The 21,941-nt window shown below is 42.0% G+C and overlaps 2 protein-coding genes across 3 annotated transcripts; both read left to right on the top strand.

Annotated features, from left to right (window-relative positions):
* Positions 1–4,606: 4,606 nt before the first annotated feature.
* On the top strand, positions 4,607–8,253 carry LOC140268754 (uncharacterized). The gene is made up of 3 exons (XM_072363730.1): positions 4,607–5,199; positions 5,755–5,939; positions 7,105–8,253. The coding sequence occupies exons 1-3, from the start codon at positions 4,987–4,989 to the stop codon at positions 7,676–7,678; spliced, it is 972 nt and encodes a 323-aa protein (XP_072219831.1). The 5' UTR covers positions 4,607–4,986; the 3' UTR covers positions 7,679–8,253.
* A 391-nt stretch (positions 8,254–8,644) lies between these two features.
* Positions 8,645–21,492, top strand: pgap6 (post-glycosylphosphatidylinositol attachment to proteins 6). Of its 2 annotated transcripts, none has more exons than XM_072363835.1 (13): positions 8,645–8,853; positions 10,910–11,093; positions 11,255–11,456; positions 12,362–12,489; positions 12,591–12,856; positions 12,962–13,308; positions 13,423–13,519; positions 15,139–15,253; positions 15,481–15,623; positions 15,815–15,993; positions 16,869–17,015; positions 17,737–17,853; positions 17,978–21,492. In XM_072363835.1, exons 1-13 carry the CDS (start codon positions 8,790–8,792, stop codon positions 18,311–18,313), a joined length of 2,325 nt encoding a protein of 774 aa, XP_072219936.1. In that variant the 5' UTR covers positions 8,645–8,789; the 3' UTR covers positions 18,314–21,492. The 2 variants fall into 2 exon arrangements, with proteins under 2 accessions (XP_072219936.1, XP_072219935.1); XM_072363834.1 differs by having other exon boundaries at positions 15,478–15,623.
* The last annotated feature ends 449 nt before the right edge of the window (positions 21,493–21,941 follow it).

The raw sequence follows: 21,941 nt of genomic DNA, 5'->3' as shown, positions 1-21,941 counted from the left end.
GCCTTCAAGGGGCCATGTGAACTGACAGGATTTCCTGACCCAGTGGCCTCATTTATAATGCTGTTTTTCTGACCCTCAGCTCAAACACACACACACGCATCAGGTTCACTCACAGGGGAACTGACCTGCACCATGAGGATGTCAAACATCTAGTCTTTTTCAGTGAGTTGAGCGATGTCTCCTCAGCAGTCCACGTCAGTGAATGTGGTTTTTTACGTCCAGTCGTCATGTTTTAGGTGGTTTGATGAGGATAAGAAAAAAAAAAAAGCTCCGGTAATAAACTCTACATTCTCTTTATGATCCGTAGTAAATCCCATTTAATTGCGCTGACAAATGCAGTAAAATCATATCTGCTCATACTGGTGGCCTTTCAATGACATCCACATTTTGACCATTTTTTTTTACGTTTGCGTAAGTTTTATGGTTTCCCTAAAACTGGAAGTCAGAGGCCCTGACTCATAAAAAACATAATTCTTTCTCTGTGTAGCATTTTTATGATTGCCCTTTACCTCATGTAAAGCTGACTTCATGGTCAGCCCCACATTGCCTAAAACGGGGGTAATATTTAACATGCCACCCCACCCGGTGTATAACCTGATTTTCGTTCTCTCTCATTCCAGCCTCCCTGTTGCTTTTTTGTCCCCAAGAAATTACAAGAATGCCGAGTCAAATATGACAAATTCGGCTGCTGAAATCATGGAAACTGTTAACAGCAGTTGATCGTGTTTTTGTTGAGAGACGTGGGCACCTAATATCTGAGACGAGCCTATAAAATGACAAAAAAACATATTCCTCGGGTTCTTTAATTCATGAGATGACCTCAGCATGTTGACTTAGGATCCGTTTTCAGGATCGCTCAGGGTATGATAGCCTTGTTGGTGCAACTTGATCTAAACTCCGGAGAAAACAGACCTAATGAATCCAATCCCAGAGGAGCAAGATTTAGAGGGGATTGTTGAGGCACTGATGACAGCCACTGCTGGAGTGCGTTCAGATGGTGGGTGTCTGTCTCCACCTGCAGGCCTGATTTCAAACTCCAAACAGTCATAGCTGAGGTGAAATAATGTTTAACAATCATTTAGTGTGATTTCAGAGGTGTTAGTTTGTCTGTTAGCAGAAGAACCTCATGAAACTTATATTTATACTTATATACTTATTATATAAGGTACTGTCTTTCTATCATAAGGTGTTTAAGGGTTTCATATTCAAGTTACCTTCGAGTGATTTCTGTTGGAAGGAAAGAAAAATCCCCTTAAAGTATGTAGAATACTTTATTATCTGTACCAAGCGAGGAAGTAATCAGTTTAGAGAGTAACAAGGGCTGTTTAATCGTGACAAACAACAAGATTTTTCATGGATAAGATGCTCAAAGACACATTCTTAAATGTACATTCTCATGTCTGAGACCAGAGGTTAATCTTTTGTTGGAATATTGTATGTAAGATAACAAATATTTTTAAGCCAACATGGATGATACACGCTCCAAAAAGATGTCATTTGAGTTTGCAGCTCCAGAGAAAGACTGTGTGACACAGTCAGAGGCTCCAAAACAGCCACGAAGAAAGTAAATTGTTTTTGTCGGCAGATAAAATCAACATATTATTATAGAAAATTGCTTCTTGTCCAATTTCTAAAGTTCCTTATATCTCAGGAACTGAGATATATATAGGCCTCGGATATCATGGCAGCCATAACTTGAGCCACACACTCATGACCTCGATGGCTACTTTCTTCTTTCTGTTTGGATAATTGAACAATACATCTGTTTTAATATAACTCTGGCTGTTAATAAGTTGTGACCATTTGCAGGTTTGTGCAAGCTCTGCTAATCTTGCTGCTGTCTTTTCATTTGACTTTTAATCCCACAGACAAAAAAACTGCATTCATCTGCGTATGTTTGTGTCCTGCTAATGATCTGTATAATCATTATTTAATTACTCGGTTGCTGTGGCTGCATCATGCATGCAAACACGGAATTACAGCTCCCTGTGAAGCAGTGTGAGCCTTCCTCAACAGTGCTTTTTGAAGCATCATAAACCCAATCGTGCTTACTGAAAATGCATTTTCCTTTTGTCTCTCTAAACAGTGCAGTTATTGCAGCCGGGCTAAGTCCTGCATAACCGTTGCTCTGATTCCGACAGCCACTAATATGGGGCAAGATGACGGGCAAATAAAAATAAATCATCTATTTTAGTGGGTGGCAGATGTCAGCCTCCTCGCTGCTTTCTGGCCCATCTCTGTGTCTGAAAGTGGGCTGTGATCTACAGTAGAGACCTGCTCTTTTCCCACTTTTCTCTCTCCAGAAAGCATAATGGCAGTATAATTTTTCATGAATAGAAAAATGTTCCAAATATTTGGACGTTACAGTTACAGCTACTAATACTTTGAATATGTATTTTCTTGTCACGCATTGTGGACAGCATCAACAAATATATGATTTGTCAAACTCATATTTTTCAGAAGCTTAACTTGTTTATTTGGAGATCCATTTTTAAAAACTTCAAAGCACAATATCTTCATTGCATCTTAATGCAACTTCCATTCTTTAAGTATTTACAGCTCTTATCACTGAAATGATCCCAGCCCATCAACCAAATTATGGGGGAAAAAAAATGCTATGCCATGTAATGCCAGGGCGAGGTAAGCGTCATTATTCTACTGCATTGGCTGAACATGGAGAAAATCATTTAAGATGTATAACTGATTGTCTAGCTCTTAGCGTTGATTGTCATATAACTGGTACTTTAAAAGAGAAATGGTCAGCCATTCTGCAGCGAAACACAAAGTTACAAAGTAACACTTTAGAGTGCTCATATTTTTAAAAAGGTAACTAGTAATTAGTTTTGTAAATCAAGTAATGCATTATTAGTTGCTTTTTCAAATAAGCGATCTGTTTCTGTTGAGATTTTGTTCACACAAAACAGACAAAAAAAGAATAAAAGAGAGAAAGGCAAAGAAAATCCGGCTCTGCATCCCTTCTGATTCTCAGCAGGCAACCAGCTCTCTCAGCAAGCGAGATGAGGACGGCGTTTAGCCCATGTTGAAATGCACATTGTGCCCGGGCGACAGTAGGTGTCTATCAGCAGCAAAGAACTGTGCTTGGGACCTGAAGAATCACCCGCCAGCAGAGCACAGCTCCACAACAGTGCTGATGTTTCAGCCCCAAAACAACAGTGGCTAGCTTTCAACTCAGCTGAAGCTGAAGCTGCCATTTTTGAAGGAAATATATGAACATCTTGGATCATTAAGATCATTAATAAAATCTCTGTAACTTGTTCAGCTAAATGCATTAAACCCCACCAGGTTGCTAGCCAGAAAATAAGGTGAAGACAAGTTTGTTTAATCAGATAAGAGAGCTTTTAATCCTTGTGCCTTCAGAGATCTTTAAATGCTAACTCCAAGCTGGGTTCCATGGACATGTTACTCAGATTGGCCAGAACTGATAGAATGCTTCCCAGATTATCACCCTTTCCCATCCATGTACACAACTTTTAGAACTCCTTATTGTGCCTGAGAACAACTATTATCTTTTATTTGGTTGTGGGACTTTGGCAACAATGACAGCCTCTTAAGGTTTCTTGTAGCCATTAGAAAGCAGTCGTATTATATCTATCAACTGGTGGTTTCACCAGTAATCATTTATTGTCTTCATTCCTATGATGCATTTAATGTATCCAGAACTAGAAGCAAGAAAGCAGACCCATAGCATAGTAGAACCTCCACCATGTTTTACATCCAGGTCATGGTAATCCTAAGAGCTTAAATAAGGGCACCTGGAATCCTTCTGCAATCTTGAAGCCATTTCACCAAAGATATTTTAATGTTTGCCTCCCAAAAAGAAAATAACAAGGGCAGAGCCTACTAATCAATCACTGATCTTGGCTTTATAGTTTGTTTGCAGCCCTTGTGAAAGACCCACATATGCATTCAGCCAAACATTTTTCTCATTGTTTGTTTTCCATTTTTAGTGCAGGCAAATCTTCATTTCAGACTTTGTGCACTGGTGAGTTTAAGGCTCAAGCTGTTGTTGTGACATTCACAATTTGAGGGCCATAGAAGTCACATGTGCGTCACTGACCCACTCACACTGTGTTGTTCAGGTCGTTGCCACCTGTAAGTTGTTACCATCATGTGAGATGTTCGGGGCATCAAATTAAAGGTGGGGCTTGAATTTGAATGCCAGGTGGCGCTTCATAACACGTTTTAAATGCCCTGTGAAGTTAGATGTGACCCTTTTGGCTTTCCAGATTTTGTCATTTTCTGGCTCATTTCTGGGAAACCAATCAATCATGGGTTATTTCCGGTCATTAGAGAAATGAATATGAAGAATATGAATAACTTGTGTTTTCTTCGTGTTTCTTAAATTAGTACATATGAATGTATGTGAATACTCTGTTAAACTCTGAATGAACAGTCATTACAAACAATGATCTTTTTGGATTCAAATAAAAAGAATCTTACAAATATAGCCAGTTTTCACGTGATTTCATATATTTAAACTATGTCGTGCGCGCTTACATCACCGGCTGCTTGGTGCGCGCAGGTGTTTCCGAAACTTCCCCATGTGACCTCCGGTGTGTAACTCCCACCATTGTTTAAGGACTTCACAAAGAGCATTTTCACTTTTCCAGCACAATGTTTCGGCGCACATACCAGCAATACGTGCGTTGTATGAATGGTGACAACAGTCAGCAACTACACGCGATTTGTTCGTACATATTTCCAGCGTTTTCACGGCTTGGTCTGCGCTGTAGCGACACATTTGCCTCTCGTCATGTTTAACAGGGGATTGTTCAGGAATGTAACGTGTGGACTCTGCTGCAAGTCGATAAGAGTAGGAGGTCATTTGTGGATGTGTGTTTCTTCTCTCCCGGGGTGTTATTTCTCACAGTGGTAAGTTGGAGGGTTTGACAGAATTTACGCACAAGCGCTTCTTCATCCGCGGCCACTGATTGGGATACTCCGCGGTAATTGGGGCACGGTGGAATGGCCGAGGAAACCCTCAACGATTTCTTGCCGGATTTAAATGAGCTGGAAAATAAAATTGGGAGGAAAACACCGGAAAGTCTTCTGATCTGGATGAAGGAGGCAGCTGACTGCGAGGACGGCTTGAGGTCTGATGTGTTGGACAGGGAAGACCAAAACTCAGCCGCCTGTGACAGTATATCTGACAAAATTAACAACTTGAAACAAGAGATGGTAAAGCTTTATGTTGTGCTTTTATCAGATAATCTCTCATTGTGTGCGCTTTGTGTGAAGAATGCCTCTAAATGGACCAACTCCTTCGCTTCCTGTGCCTCTTCCTGTGCTTCGCTAACGCCACAACTTGCTTGACTTGTTACAGCAATTGCTTCTGTTTGCGTGACTGCTTTGAGCTGCAGAAATGTCAAGTCCACAGAGCTCCCCGAGACGCTTCATCTGCTCGTTTTTGTTTTTCAATAACAGATGCTATCACCTGTCTCCCCACCACACCCCGCATCTTTCTACCGTCTCCACCTCCTTTCAATTTGCACGTCTTGATTGGATTCCTCCTTCCTTCCCTCATTTCTTTCAGCTCTGTTGATATTTTCTGCCGTGTGTTATAGTGAGACGAGCAAACAATCTGGGGCCTCATTTGTCAAGGGGCAGAGTAGCCTAAAGTTATGTCCGAGGAGCCACATGAGAAAAGTCCAGTTAAAGTTCTTGTATACAGAATCACCTTTCCCAGGCTCTTCATACACACATTTACGTATTCCCTCCACAATGTTCACACAGAGGTGTCTCCGCTCTGCCGATGTGAAGATTCTGCGGCAGTTGGTGGCCGTGCACGAGGGTATCGAGGCCATGCGCTGGCTGATGGAGGACAGGGCCACTCTGACCAGTAGCTGCAGCAGCTTAACAGGAAGCCTCAGCAGCCTGGCGACTGTGGAGGAGCACGGGCCCTCTACGCCCCCATATAGGTATGTGGGCCTGTGCAGAAGCTTACACTCATTGAAAGATTTGCACTTTGTTAATTCCATAAGTCACATCAAAGTATGAAATGGTCAAATGAGCTCGTGGCTTAGCTCAACCACAATGTCATTGATTTAGTGGAGGTTCATCTTTATTATAACTGAGGATGTCTACATTGCAAAACTGACTTCAATTGATAAATGTAACCATATCACAAGTTTACAGACTGACCCAAAACCACTTTATCTCATCTTCAAAGTCCCTTTCCAGAAGTTATCAATCCACTGAAAACTAGCCTGTGTTCCTTTGTAATAGTTGATTTTTAAGTTGTTGTGATGAAATGGTTAATAATCTTTTTTGCAGGTTCATACTATAACCTTGTTGTGGCTTTTACATCCTCTCGATTGTCAAGTTTTATCAACTGTCTGTATGTTTATATATGGCCCTAAAATTGCGACTTCATGACTGTACATATTTTTCCTCATTTAGTGGATATTTAAATGTCCTAATTTGGCTCCACCCACATCTCGCCCTGCAGATAGTGGCTTGCACCCGTTTGCTCTGCCGGACTAAGTCCTATTGGCTGGCACCTACTTGTTTAGCTGGGCCACATTATATACTGGCACCTATGAGGAACAGATGAAGTGAGAAGTTAGCCAGGAGCTAGCAGGAGGCTAGCACCCAAGTTCCAGTTGCAAGCCCCTTCTGTCCAGCCCCAATTAGCCCCTGTCAGCATCTGAGTTCTCCTCATAGCTTGCACAAGTTTCTCATTTAATCAGTTCTTAACAGCGGATCAGAATAGTTGTATGGTCCTACCCTACAGGTAGTAAGGATTGGTTCTTCCAGTGTTCTATGTGGAACATACGTAGACCTCACCTTTCTAATACTGTAGATGGAGCTGGACTAATCCCTAGCCACAGCATTGATAGCTAATTTTGCTCATGATATGTCTTGTAAAAGCATCTAATGGTTTAAAACTTAAATTTGAAATAATGGGGACTTTAATGGTTTTATATCCCACATAAAAGTATTCACACTGCGCTTAACTGTAGAGACATAAAGACACAAAACTGGCATCTTATTTAATCATTGCAAATGTCCACAAAGTGAAAACTTTTGCCGTAGTGCTTCTGTTACACGTGTCATTGAATGTTTCTGCCAATGCTCCCACAGAGAAAGCCTAAGTCCAGCCTTTCCTCTGGATTTGACTGAAGCCACTACTGAGAAACGGGGAAATCAAAGACCACCACAATCTGACAGGGGGGATTCAAGCCACTCAGACACGCTCAGCTCGGAGTCAAGTGAAGCAAGAGCTCCAAATCCTTCCCCGTCCAAGTCTGTAGTCCGTCGTTCAGCACATGGAGGTCACTGCCAGGAGCCAGTTACTCCTGCCAACAGTTTGGTTGATTCTGATGAACCCAAGTCAGAAAAACAGGACTGGAGTGCGACACGTTTTCGAAACATCAAAAGCGGCGCTGAGACCATCAGAAGAGTTCTGCTCAGATCCAGCAGAGTAAGAAGAGGACTGAAATTGGATTCTGGTAGTGCTCAAATTGGTTCTGGTTGTGCTTTAACTCAAGAGTTGGAGAAGAAAAACACAGCAAAGCCAACTGTAGAGAGCTCCACAGCATCTCAGGACAATAAAAATGAGGAGGAACAGAGTTCCCCCGTTGGAGAGAATGTATTGCTGAGCTATGATGCTCAGTGTTGCTGGGTGGGGACACAAGATGATGTGACATATTTATGATCTTCTGTAAGCACAATTTAGATTGCTGACCCTTGCTTTTAAACTATTCCCGTCAACAGTGAACTGGCTGTGATGCAGTAAAATGTCAAATGCACTTAGATACCCTGTGTTAAAATGAGATGGATGCTTTCAGATTTCTGTGATGAATGTCTGCCCCTGTCTAATCACGCACTCTGCCAGTACTTTTGATCAGGATGTGTTAGACATTTTCATTTGGCTATGTATTTTACAAAAGAAATACAACTGCCATGTTTTATTAAGAGTGATGTTAATTACAAAATGTATAGATAATGCAATTGTATGATCCATGTTACACACTTTAATATTTGGAAATTAATTATGAACATCAGATTTGGGTTTTTTTGTGTTTGTTCTTTGTGTTTTTTCTGTGTATCTTTCAATGATTTTCTTTTCATTTCTTTTCTTTATAAAACGAAATTTCTGGGTGACAATTTGTGCCTATTTTCACATCTAATGTCTATCTCCTTGAAATATCTCTCAATACAGTATTTAATGCAAACGAAAACTGTGAAGACTTGAAAGATTATGCCATCTTCCCTGATTCAGTTCTTATGAAAAGACAGCCTAATTGTTTTTTTGGAAATAAACAAAAAGTCTTTACTGGTGCTTTTTATTTCTTTGTCCCAGCAGAAAGTGTGAATGTACAGAATGGATTTTTTTTATATATATATATATAAATGTTTAAAGATAAAACGTCAGCTGTACATCCCTAAAGGAAATTATATTGTTGCAGCATATATAGGTGTGTATATGTATAGATTGATCTATATTTACAGATATATCAATATATCATATTTTTTTGCTCTGATAATTATGTTGTTTGTATCAGTTTAATTAAATGTATTGTACACATATTCTCTCATGAAATGAACCAAAATTACAATGTTAATGTCAATGTAGGAAGTTTTTGTAATATTTTCTACAGTCCTCAAAGGCAGCATCCAGAGACTCACGTGACGTCACGTATTCGCAAAGCAATCAGGAAGTGTTATGGACGTTAAATGAAATATGTAGGTTTTTAGTGAACGTCTGTGTGATATTACAGGTGGACACGGGAAGATGTGACAAACCGAACGATCGGAGAGGAAACATGGCAGTTTGTTATTTGTTCGGTCTCCTTTTCGTCGTCCTGACGGCTGTGACATTAGGAGACGGTAAGTGTTTCACACTGAGAGGTCGGGTATTAGCAGGTTGCTAACAGTTCTGGTATGTCGGTGTGACGTTACCTCAGCGACAGAGAAAGTAGAGAAACATGGCGCTACATGCAGACTGGAAAATCTTTCCCTCGAGAATCTAACTCGTGGATATTAAAGGACCCCATCTCTCTCTCTCAGTTGCACATCGACTCGGTTTGAAGGTGGCAACAGGAGACCCAGTCAGTATATCTAATGCTAATTGGTTATGTAATTCAATAGAAGTCTGTTGATAGCCCCTCCTCATAAGAAATCATGTTCCATCTTCCGTAAAGCATATAGTGTTATATATCGGCATACAATGTAAAATAACTTTGTATAACTCGAAAATAAATTTGCCATAATTTGCGGAATATTACTTTTCCATTTTTAAAAAGTGGAAGCAAATTTCCACATGTTCAGCATGCAACAAAATGTAAGTGCACAACTGTCTAATTACATTAATGTAAATTCAAAATTGTATCACCTCTCAAGAATTGCATTATTTCTAAATTAAAAGACAGATTATTATATCTCAATTAAAATGATCATTCATACATATATAAAAAAAACTCCCCTCCACGTAGACTTTGTTTAGGTTCTATAACCTCTTCAATTACCTGTTCAAAGACTCAGCAAATTACCCCTGCTTCCATCTTTGAACCTTACAGGTGAACCAGCAAGGCATTAAAAACCTGCACCAGTCGCATGTTGAACAGGGCATGGGAGTAGAGCTTTTTAAAGATACCTTGATGGAGCTAAATTAGATTCAAGTCAGGCAACATACCTTTCAATTCATACTTTTGTGAGCTTGTTCTTCTTTGGAATCTCTTGTGTGATTTCAACAGTGTGTTTAGGTTGCTGTCATACTGGAATTTTCCCTTTCCTCGCCAAGCAGCTGTTGCTGTTCATTAGTCATTGTACGTAAAAGGCAGGAGTGACCCTTGTAATGTTCTTTGTTGCAGCAGAGCTGAAGAAGCCTCTGACTAAACACACTTCGTTGTTTGATTACTATGCTACATAGTGTGCAGTGTTGTCCATTATACTAAGCAACTTGTGCAGCATGTTCAGTTCTAACAGTTCCAGGGGCTCTAAAGCATTCCATAGTAAAGAGCCAGTTTTCTTTATCAATTTGCTCAGTTTGTTTGAATAACTGACCACTGTCCCAGCAGATGGCTGCAAAGCAGAGTGCCCTTTCCTCCACAAATTTATTCAAGACATGCAACATCTTCCTGCAAACACTGAAGGACCTAATCAACTGACAGCTAGAGGGGTGTCAGTCCTCTTCCTTGTCACGGCCGAGGTGCCCTTGAGCACTGTACCCTGTACCATGCGCTGTGAATGGCTGCCCACCGCTCCAGTGTATGGCATCTGTCAGCTATAGTACACGTTTGTTCGTTCATTCATTCATTCTTCTTAAAGTATTGGTGAAATAAAGACAGATAATGCCTTATTTAGCGGCTGCATCGTCGCTGCCCCATTAACTCCGTTATATGGATATACGCCGATCGCGAGTTTTCTAAAGAGCTTTCGAAGGACACCGATTTTCGCCAAACCGTTCTCGGTGAGTCGACAAACGTATTTCATGCCAGAAATAAGGTCTAGGTTTAAAAATACTGGAGTTCCCCTTTAATGTCATCTCCATTTGGCTCACAAAGTGCACTTCAGACTGTAGCCTCAAAGCACTCTTCACAGTTTGTTCAGCTTCCTGAGACCTTCTCCTCAGATTCTGGGCATAGGAGCTGTATCTGTCTTTTGTTTGCATAGAATAAATGAATAAATAAATGTTTTCTCTGGTGGAGCAATCGACAATCTGTTGGAAGCGTAGCAGAGAGGTTGAAATAGAGCAAAGCAGTATTGTGGTAGTCCTGGCCAGCTTCACACCCAAAGCCAAAATGTTGAGAGAACTTATCTTGGTATCATCTAGTATTTGATCTTATCTTTTTTTTTTCTGTACCAATTCTACCATTTGTTGCAGACTCTGTGACACAAACATGGTTTTCCAGTTTTAAACAACAAAAGCCTTTTTCCCCTACAGATGGGCAGGTGACTTTTGTATCAGAGCGCTCGTCCAAACCTGCTCAGAAGCTGTCAAAGTATGGTTGGTACGGCAATGTCAGGCTGCAGAGGTTCCATATTCCTGAGGAGACCGCCATTGCCCGCTGGCTGTTCTCCGTGACAAAGGGCCACAGCTTCCACTGTGGACAGCACAACGTCACTATGTAAGACGCAGCACTCTGATCATGAAAACATCAGTTTCCTTGCAAAATTTTGGGACTCTAAACTATCTCTATTCATCATCTGCTAATTCAGTTTCTCTGAGTTTTCTTGCCATATAGCTTTTTTCTTTTTTTTTAATTCAGCATTTCTCTGTCATTTCTAGCCATATTCGGTGGGGCGCCCCTCCAGTCATCAACCCAACAGGGTTGGTGTTTCCCAATGCAACACTGTGGAGCCCCTGTTTGTCTCTGAGCCTGCCGGTAACCTCACAGAGTTCGGCAACTTTCAACCTCACCGACCCTGCTCCAGGTGATTGGTATGTCGCTGCTCATTTGCCGGAGGATGATGGACGCATAGAGCAGAAGGTTTGTACAGAACTGACGCATCAAACATCCGATAAAAATTCTCAAAACCATGTCATTTGTGTATGTGACTTTAACAGTGCAGCAAGAAAAACCCTGTGTAAAGCAACGTGGCTGCAGCGAGTCACGCTGTACGCTCAAGTCTTAGAAGCAAAAACTGTGTACAGGATCTTTTTTTTTTCTTTCTAGTTATGAGCTTGAAATGTGGCACAATTACAGCAAAACTAAATCTACACTCCAACACATAGTAAAGGCATGTGGTGGTTGTGATAAAGAGGGCAACATCTCTGTGAACCTTGTTTTTGGGGAGTGTCTTAATGTACCTTCAGAGAAAACTGTACTATATTCTTTTTTTAAGCTATTGTTACCAAATTCTACCAAACCTGGACGGGGACTTGTTAAGGCTTCAGGTCTGATTGGGTTTATCAGCTAACAGCTCACAACTGTTGTTATTCAAATGTATCCGTTTACAAAAGAAACCCCACAAATTGAGTCTGAGTCTGACTTCATGGACAATTGGAGTATTAGCTTTTTAGCAGCTTCCATTATATTTGTCAAAATAAAAAGGCTTCACATTGAGCACGACAGAGCAAATGGTTTCAGTCATGCTCTAGTTGCAGAATTCCCATTTACAACCAACCTGCTGAACTGGAGCAGGTGCATTGTTCTTGTATGTTTAGTAGCTGAACCACATTCTTGGGGTTTGCAGCAGATCAAGCAGTCTTGTTTTGAAACGTGTTGGTTTGAAATAAACTAAAACCTCTGTTTTTACATCTATCTTTTTGTTATTCTTTCTCCTAATTTATCGTTCCTAACCCTCTAACACTTTGAGAAGTATGCATCGGCATATCTGCAGATAATCCTTTTTGTTCTCAATTTGAAATTCCCGTTTTGTGTTGATCTATTAGGGTTTTCCGTCCTGCTCCTACTTCTTCCAGCCTCAGCTATCAGTCAGGAGAGCAGTGGACACACCTGTTTTACAACAGGGCACTGCCCTAACACAGACTGCCGCCCCTGACAGACCTGCACGCCTTAAGTAATAAGTGTTTCCACACTTATATCTACAAGTTTTACTTCCTTTACTTCCCTCTTAATATATGAAGTCAGTATATTGAGTGGAATTGTTTTATTTTTCAGGTTGTATGTTCCAGAGTTTTCCTCCTCTGTGTCAGTCTCTGTGGCTGACTGCTCTTCGGGGGAAGCAGCAGGGAACGGAAACTGTTCGCTGCTCCTGAGACTCGGCTCTGCGTCTCTGCAGCAGGGCCCGGTAACAGTGAACTGCTCAGGGATTAGCTGCTCTGCGTCTCTCTCTAACCCTCCTTGGGACACCTGGCTACGAGTTGTCGTGGAGAGCAGCCAAGTCGACCATAATATGACGTTTAGTGTCGCCTCGAGTTACACAGGTGAACACAGAAACTAGCAGATCTTAAACTGAAGTTTCGTGCATTATATCCATCTTAATCCACCATGTTTCTGTGTCCTTCTCCTACTCTGCACGTCTACTTCAGTGGGATGTAAGCCAAAAAGCACAGGCCTTAAAGCAGATGATGACCTTAACAAGCTCAGTGTCAATGGCAGCCACACCAGCTCCACGTCAACAGGCAACAGCTCGGTGGTTACAGACACAGCCACCCTAAGCAACCAATCTGCAGCTCTGGTAACACCACTGTCGGCCTCAGCTTGCGTGTGGAGCATCCCTGTCCTGTACGAGGAGGTGGACGTTCTGTCACTCCGATTCACACCCGTCAGCGGACCAAACGTTAGCGTTACGGACGCACACCCCACGCTGCTCACCTACCCCCTGCACACACAAGCCACGGGCGGCACACTCAACCTGCAGCTCACACTCAACACTGTGAGTAGCACTGCATCACTTTACCCCTACATATGTGTGGTTAGATCTGAGAGGCACAGAGGGAAGCGGTCATGATGTCTTGCTTTGACAAATGTGTTTGCGATGTAATTGTAGACTAATGCAACTTTGGGGAACAGCAGCAGTGTGGTTGCCTGTTTGTCTCCCTGGGCTCCAGTCCTTGAACTCAACCAGTCTCAACCCTGTCGCACAGGTACTATCTGAGTAGTAAATGACTGAACTTTTAACACTGTTATTCCTCCATTGTCTTTGCTTGCTAAAGTAGATCTACTTTGCTCTCTGTCTGCACTGCAGTATTTTCTCTTGAAAAATATAAACTAAATAAATGTCCACAGCAGCCGCACTGACAGCGCTGCCTGCATTACAGAGCTGCCTGCATTACAGAGCTGCCTGCATTACAGAGCTGCCTGCATTACAGAGCTGCCTGCGTTACAGAGCAGCCTGCATTACAGAGCTGCCTGCGTTACAGAGCAGCCTGCGTTACAGAGCAGCCTGCATTACAGAGCTGCCTGCATTACAGAGCAGCCTGCGTTACAGAGCAGCCTGCGTTACAGAGCAGCCTGCGTTACAGAGCTGCCTGTGTTACAGCGCAGCCTGCGTTACAGCGCAGCCTGCGTTACAGAGCTGCCTGCGTTACAGAGCTGCCTGCGTTACAGAGCTGCCTGTGTTACAGCGCAGCCTGCGTTACAGAGCTGCCTGTGTTACAGAGCTGCCTGCGTTACAGCGCAGCCTGCGTTACAGAGCTGCCTGTGTTACAGAGCTGCCTGCGTTACAGAGCCGCCTGCGTTACAGAGCCGCCTGCGTTACAGAGCCGCCTGCGTTACAGAGCAGCCTGCGTTACAGCGTAGCCTGCGTTACAGAGCAGCCTGCGTTACAGCGTAGCCTGCGTTACAGAGCCGCCTGCGTTACAGAGCAGCCTGCGTTACAGAGCAGCCTGCGTTACAGCGCAGCCTGCGTTACAGAGCCGCCTGCGTTACAGAGCTGCCTGCATTTGTAGTTTCATTTTGTGGTCCTCTGAGGTAATCTGATCTTGAACGATTGTCCAATAAATTAGTCAGATGAAGTATGGATTACCTGAGGATGGTGATTCAGTACACAGTTAGTACTGTTTAATGTTAGAAAGTCACGTGACACAGAAAGTACACCCTCTGAGTCCACCATGAACTCCTCTGTGTACCAAAGTATTCTAGAGTCAAATGTGAGGCCATCTGTTTGTGAAATAAAGTTTGGCTGAAACTGGGTCATCAACAGGACAATGATCCCAAACACAGCAGCAAATCTACAACAGAATGAATGAAAAAGAAAAGAATGAAAGTGTTACAGTGACCCGGTCAGAGTCCAGAGTCCAGACCTCAGCCCGACGTGCTGTGGTTGGGCTCTAACAGAACTGTGATTAAACACTGCAAACTTTAATGAACACGAGCAACATTGTACAGAAGAGTGGGCCAACAATGTAATATAATGACAACATCATCATGTGTCATGTGTTGACGTTCACCTGCGGTTGTATTTACCTCATCATCAGAGCTGACAGGAGCAGGTGGTTTTTATTTTCTTATGTGATGACATGTAAAAACTGTACAGAGGGTGTACTTTCTGATTCACAGAATCATTTATCCAGTCCACCTGCAAACACGCTTTTCTTTCTTTTTCTGTCAATCAATACTCAATAAGTTTCAATGACAAAGCCTAAATGTGTTCTAATTTTCTTTTTTAAAATTCTTGATGAATGGGACTGTGCTGCTTTCTGTTTTGGGACAAGAATGAACCTGGAGACAGAAATAATGATATCAATCACTGATTCCCCATCAGCTTTGTTTGGAGGATATGGTGTTGCTGTGAATGCCAGCGTTCCCAAAGCTGTGGTCAGGCTGCCTTTCCCTCAGTCAGCAACATGGTACCTCACCCTGCAGCTTACATGCAACAGGTAACGCACACACACACACACACACATACACACACGCTTGCTGCAGCAGTTTGTTTGACCTTGAATCTCAGCAAATTCTCTGCTTCTGTGACACCGTTTCACCCTTCTTACAGACAAAAAAATCTGTCCATTCTAATTCTACAAATCTATCTAAGAATTTATGCATGTCGAAGGAGTTTGTTGTGATTTCTCTTTTGATCTTTCGTGAATGTGTCTATTTGCAGCAGCAGTAACTGCGGTAATACCTCAGTAGTGTCAGTGGTCCCAGAGGTGTTCATCAGTGCCTGTGTAGAGGACTGTGGGCCTTACGGTGAATGTAGGCTGCTGAGATCCTTTAGCTACCTGTACGCTGCCTGTGACTGCAAGGCTGGTAAGACACACACAAACGCACACATCCACGTAGCCAATTTCCCATCTTCTCACCCCAGCCTTGTATAAACGAGTAGCAATACCATTAAAAAGATAATACGTGTCCTCCCTAATCTGCGTTGTCGTTACTACTGTAAGTGATTGTAGTCTCGCATTCATTCGCTGTCACTTTGCACGTCTGTGTGTCTGCAGGCTGGAACGGTTGGGGCTGCACTGATGATTTCACAGCCCAGTCGTACAGTCGCCAGCTGACATCGACTCTGTTGCTCACGCTCAGCAATCTGTTTTTCCTGCCCGCCATCGTGGTGGCCGTCAATCGTCTGTACATTACCGAGGCCTCTGTCTACCTCTTCACCATGTTCTTCTCCACGGTAAAGCAGCCTGTAACGTGCAAACACCAGCGCATGCATGAGGGGGTGTCGGACGGTCGGAGACCGCTCAGGCAGATTTAGAATATACATCTCTCAAGTTTTATTTACAAAAGACAAAAAACACAAGTTTCTCTGACAGTATCGATTGGGCCCTTAAGAGGTCAACAAAACAAACTTTTCAACTTCGGCACCAACTGACCTACCAAACTGAGACATGAGGGAAACTATATACTGGCTGATCGAGCCATTCAGACCCGAAAGGGGGTAATAGTCTAACTACTCAATTAAACTACAACAAAAAAACAGCATCATTACAGTGCTGAGTAGTAACCTATGAGTAGATAAAAGAAAAAACGATCCAAACTCAGAAACCCACTGTACTATAAAACTTAAGCCGTCCCCCTGCAGCCTGAAGAACTTGGTACAGTCCAACGAGGCATCAGCCTTATTTCAACAGATCTGCGGGTCAGGTAACTGAAGAAAAATATGTTCAATTCACGTGTTATTTAAGTTAACTGAATGCATGCGCTCAAATAGTCAACCGTTATATCGACATTTGCTGATAGACATTTGAAATTGTTCTGAAAAAAAAGAAAGATTAGGTTTCTGATTATTTTTAACTGCTTTTAAAACGGTTGCTAGCCTGACCTCACACGGACGAAAATGGAAACAAGGATCTTAAAGTTGTCTGAAACATAATTTCCAGCTTAAGTAGCACATAGATAGCATATTAGCACGATGTAATTATATTGTGAGACACTAATGACTACAGCGTGTACATTATGCATAACTTAGAATACAATGAACACAAGTTCCTGCCTTTGGGACAGAGTTCAGTGGATCCTCAACGTTCATTCCTGTTCCTTCTCATGTAGTTCTACCATGCGTGTGACCAGCCGGGTGTCGCTGTACTGTGTATAATGGAATATGATACCCTACAATACTGTGACTTCCTGGGGTCCATCTGCTCCATCTGGGTCACCATTCTGTGCATGGCTCGTGTCAGAGACACCGCCAAATATGTAAGAGGCTGAGTATGGGGTCTTCTTCTGTTGCACTTTTAGCACTTTTCATTAATGATCGATATCATACGGTACAAACACTTTGAGTCAGTCCTCAGTTCTTTACATTTTCCTGTAATCTCCTAAAGTGATCTTGAGCAGTAGTTCTCCAGACTTTCTGATGATCTGTCAAAGTTTCTCTTGTGGCATCGGCTGCTTTTTCCCTCATTTTCGGTCCAGTCCTCGTGCCTGATCATTTTCAGGGGAATGTGGCGTTTTTGTGCTTGTTAAGCCACTTACCTCTGATCTATGCATCAGTCAAGCATAACAAAGGCAAATGTCAAATGTAACAGTTTGACAGACGTAAAATAGTATTTTTACACCAACAAAGTGATTCCCAAAAAGCTTTTAGGTGAAAACTTGTCACATCTCAACATGGTACATAGTGCGTCTTTGAATAATTTGAGGAAACTCGACAAATGGTGGACAAAAGAATAAGTGTCCAACTTAAAACGATCTCCAGTAGATGGACAGTATGGTGGGATCATCTTGGCAGAGAACGGAACAAAAGGCAGCCGACATCCAAAGAAGAGCTTTGGGATGTCCTTCAAGAAGCCTGGAGAACTATTCCTGAAGACTACTTAAAGAAATGACAGAAAGCGTGTCTGAGAGGGTTCAGGCTGTGCTGGAAAATAAAGGTGCTCAAACCTACTAATTTGATCACCTTCCATCTCGTGTGTAGACTCTTTTCATGCTTGGGGCTCTGCTGATTGCCATGTCTTTGCAACTGGACCGCAAGGGCCTGTGGAACCTGCTGGGCCCGATCCTCTGTGCTATACTGTTCATGGTCATCAACTGGGTAAGAGACACACGTCGGGATGTTATTCTGAAAATCTCTGCGTTGGTTAAGGTTGAATGTCATCATGATGGAACTCAACTTTTGTGTGACTGCTTTTCTGCTGCTCTTCTCTTCATGTTCACAGGTGTATCGAGGGGTCCGTCGTCGACGTTGTTATCCGCCCTCTTGGCAACGCTGGGTCCTCTATCTAATCCCTGGAGCACTCTGCGCACTAGTCGGCGTATGTCTTTACATTTTTGCCGAGACAGAAGACAACTACTACTACACGCACTCGCTGTGGCACGTCCTGGTGGCCACCTGCGTGGTGTTCCTGCTGCCACCGAAGGAGAAGGACAGGGAGGTGCTGGGCTGGAGCCGAGGCTCCAGTTGGAGCTGGAGCTGGAGCTGGAGCTGGAGACCCCGGGTTTGTGGATACACACTCTGTCAGAGCGGCAAGGACGAGCTCTACACTGTCACATAGCACATCAGGAGATTCTGTAAAGAGGTGAAAGCGACTAATCATTGATGTTGGACAACATTATGAAGTTTGAGACATTCACAAGCACTGTGTGCCTGATGAAATTGTACAATCTCACTCTTCTCACCATCTTGAATGATGCATTTTAAACTAGGGTTGTCGTGAGGATTGACAATGACCGTGATGACAAAACCAAAACATTATTTAATGCTGATTGTTTTTTGGACAGTTTTTAAAGTTCCTTACCTTCTATTTTGGGTGTAATTCGTTTATCAAGAGAAAAGTAGACAAAAAATATGAAAAAACCAAAATGAAGTAGTCCGATGGTAATGTAGTTTTCTCAGGTTTTGTGTTGGAATATCGTAATCGTCAAAGCTTTCGGCCGTGATAAATTGTCTATTGAAAATCAGACACTGCGACAGCCCTATTTTAAACTTAAAGTTTGACCTCTTTTCTTGTAGGTCTGCCGTTTTTTCGCACACACATGCCCATCAAGTGTGAAATTCTTCACATATTTGGATGTGATGTCTTTCCAAAACTTGCGCACAAACATTTAACTGGACCCAAACGGAACCTGCTGAAACGTCCACAGCGGTCCACTGAACCAGCTTGGATGCGAGAACGCCAGCCTTCAGGTAGCAGAGCTCCTGATTTTTACCCTCAGCAGCAGTTAGTGCTCATTGTGTATTACATCACTAGAGTAGTACATGAATGTTGATAATAAATATTTATAAGGAATAGCACTTTGTGGAACTCTTTTAAATCCAAATATTGGGTCTATCACAGAGCCTCCTCACATATTCTGCTATGTTCATAGCTGATGTGAAGACTCCTCACGCTTGTATATTTGTTTTTCCTACAGGTCTGGGTAAAATTGAAAGAATTTAAACCTCTCGATGAATTTTAAATGTGCTTGATCTTTAACTGCCAGATATTTGCATTATCCTTAACATACTTAAAGAACTGCATTCTATACTGTGGTCTTCCTTGAATGAGAAATCTAAAAAAAAAGTCTAATCTTAAACCAGAAAACTGCTCCTTTTGCCAAAGTCTGCTTCGCACTTATCGTTTCCTCACACACTGTAATTAACAGCGTCTTCCTCGTGTTTTTTCTTAAAAAGTATCAAAACGTCTCATTCCAGGACTAAAAATACTTTTTTTTTAATTGACACATTCGTCATCTCATCGCTAACTTCATCAATCATAAGCGGGTGATATTCTCATCTCAGTCTGATGCTGCATTTGGTACCAACTTGGAATTTTGGGTCTTTCATTTAAACAAAATAATAAAAAGCTACAAGAATTTGGATTTAACTTGTAAGTAACTTAGCCAAGGCTTTCAAAACTCTTTTTCTAATAAAGCATTATACAAAGTACATTTGTCTCATCTGTACGTTCAGCTGAACAAACTGCATAATTGTTGCAGAACATTTTGTTACTATTTAGAAAGCAACAGGCAAACCAAAGGGGTGTACTATGAAGTAAGATTAAGGGCTTTTAATCTGGGACCTTTGTTGCAACACATGTTGGAAAGTATAGAGGTGGCATGAGGATCAAAGTTGATGAGCAGCTGATACGTCTTTGAGCCAGTAAGTGAGGTAGTAACAGAAGCTTTTACTGTCTTTATGTACGCCGGCTACATGTGTGTAAGCACACACTGATGCGGGGCTGAGCCGCCTCTCTCCCACAGCGGTGGGTCAACATCTTTTTGCTGCAAATAAACTGCAACCGATGTGTGGAGAGGGCTCTCGTGAGCTACGTTGAGCTGAAAGTCCAGATTTTCATTTTATCTCCTTTAACCAGGCTGGAACACCATACGCTAAACTAAAGATGCTCCAGAGCAGTTCATGCTGAGTTTCGTATTAAGTCGTCTGTGAAAAGTTCCATCCTTTCGTTGGTTGTTGTCCTGACGCCACTCCAGATAGCAAAATTACACGTAAGCAAACCTATGTGTCGTCAGGGAGACGTATTCATTATGAAATATTCATTGGTCAAGTCCTATGCATTTGAAAAGATAGTCAATCGCTAATTTGCTTTGATTTCATCAAAGACTTGTGTGATTTCCACAATACGATGGGACAGAGTCAGCCATAGCTATCGTGACAAAAACCCTATAAACCATGTTTTTTTTTTACAGCTAACATTTTCTGTAGCATTCTTCTCGTCTAAAGTTTTAGCTTTTATTGAGCCAGCAAACAGAAAAAAGGTTGCCTGTATTGAACTTGCTTCATAGTACAAACCAGCCATGTTTTTCTTCCACTTTGACCCTCCAACGCTCTAAAGTTTGTGACGGAGGGATCATTTGGAGTTCCAACCGACCACTTCCAAGGTACATCAGATGCAGCACACAAATCAGGTTTTCTGCTTTTTAAAAAAACTTTTTATACCAAACCGATGCGCGCTACTGTACTCGAGGCAGTTTATGACGCTGCTGCGTTGAACTGTATTCCATGTGTCTGTCTGCATTGTAATTCTGGGGCATTTAGGCAACTTTAGACGTGGACGGGTTGCCAAAAGATGGCGGCCTCCACACACTACTGTATGTAGAAATGAACATGCAGCTCCTGCTGACACTAAATAACTCCTCGTTCTGTGTTATCTGTTTTGTTTTGAACTCATCAGTCTACAGCATTATGCACTTTGCTTGTAAGTTTATGAATTGTACTCGATGAATGTATACTTATAAAGTTACTATCTAGTGCCTCCTCCTTTCTGTTTTTTTTTTTTTTGTGAGTGAACAGTTTGTCGTGTCTTGAGAGTGTGTGAAGCTGTTTGCTTTGTCTCTTGCACTAGCAAACCTACTGAAGTCTTGTCTTTCCTTACTTAAAGAAATGAGAGACATATGCTGTGGTTTATTTGTTGTTCATTCATTTGTCTGATGTTGTTGTGATATTTTCCAGTTGTGGTTTTGCACATTTTAACTGATCCTTCGTCACACTTGAACGGCCTTCCTTTCATTGTTCAAATGTTGTTGTTTTTTCATGTATTTCATGAGTCAAAATCATTTTTCCACATTTAAGGAAGGGGAATTTTTCCACTACGGCACATCATCATTTTCATTGTAAAAAAAGGCAAACTGAACGGTTCATTGTAAAATCTGGGTTTTAATAATTTTTTTTCTGTTTAGTTGTTTTCAGTCTGTTGAATGTCCAAACAGCATTTAGACTACAAAAAACAATAAATCTGTGGTATAAAGAGAGATGGCTCCTTTTGTTTGTTGTCATTGCTGTTTGTGTGGACATAGTTTTTACCTCGTCTTCCCTCCTCAGTCACACACACTTTCACACCAGCGAGGGGCTGGGGAAAAGAGGAAAGAGGATTATAATAATCCTCAGACACGCAGAAATGGGCTGTGTTGAAATGCACATATCCGTGTGTGTTCCCTATCAGAGCTTACCTCCATTAGTAAATTTGATGGCTCTCCCAAGCTTACAGATCAAACATCATCAGGCTCGACTTCTTGTCCGTGATTACCATGTGAGAAGATTCAAACATGTATGAGGCAGTTAAAAACTTATTTTTTTACTTTGATTTATTATAGTCTGAGTGTCAAGATCATACCTTGACTTTTACCCCCCCCCCCAAAAAAAAACAAAACAATGATTTGCCTTTGATGGTTTTTTTCTCCTTA

Source organism: Leuresthes tenuis, unplaced genomic scaffold (genome assembly GCF_036924035.1).
Source record: "Leuresthes tenuis unplaced genomic scaffold, fLeuTen1.0.hap1 SCAF_14, whole genome shotgun sequence".
In the NCBI taxonomy this organism is placed as follows: domain Eukaryota; kingdom Metazoa; phylum Chordata; class Actinopteri; order Atheriniformes; family Atherinopsidae; genus Leuresthes; species Leuresthes tenuis.
The sequence above is the reverse complement of the archived record's forward strand: the minus strand, read 5'-3'. Positions and strand labels throughout refer to the sequence as shown.

Bases quoted from the DNA above. Each gene is read 5' to 3' on its own strand.
- LOC140268754 (XM_072363730.1), top strand. From the start codon at position 4,987: ATGGCCGAGGAAACCCTCAACGATTTCTTGCCGGATTTAAATGAGCTG. The intron at 5,200-5,754 runs GTAAAGCTTTAT...ATGTTCACACAG, and splicing joins ACAACTTGAAACAAGAGATG to AGGTGTCTCCGCTCTGCCGA. The intron at 5,940-7,104 runs GTATGTGGGCCT...ATGCTCCCACAG, and splicing joins CCCTCTACGCCCCCATATAG to AGAAAGCCTAAGTCCAGCCT.
- pgap6 (XM_072363834.1), top strand. From the start codon at position 8,790: ATGGCAGTTTGTTATTTGTTCGGTCTCCTTTTCGTCGTCCTGACGGCT. The intron at 11,094-11,254 runs GTAAGACGCAGC...TGTCATTTCTAG, and splicing joins GGACAGCACAACGTCACTAT to CCATATTCGGTGGGGCGCCC. The intron at 13,520-15,138 runs GTACTATCTGAG...ATTCCCCATCAG, and splicing joins GTCTCAACCCTGTCGCACAG to CTTTGTTTGGAGGATATGGT.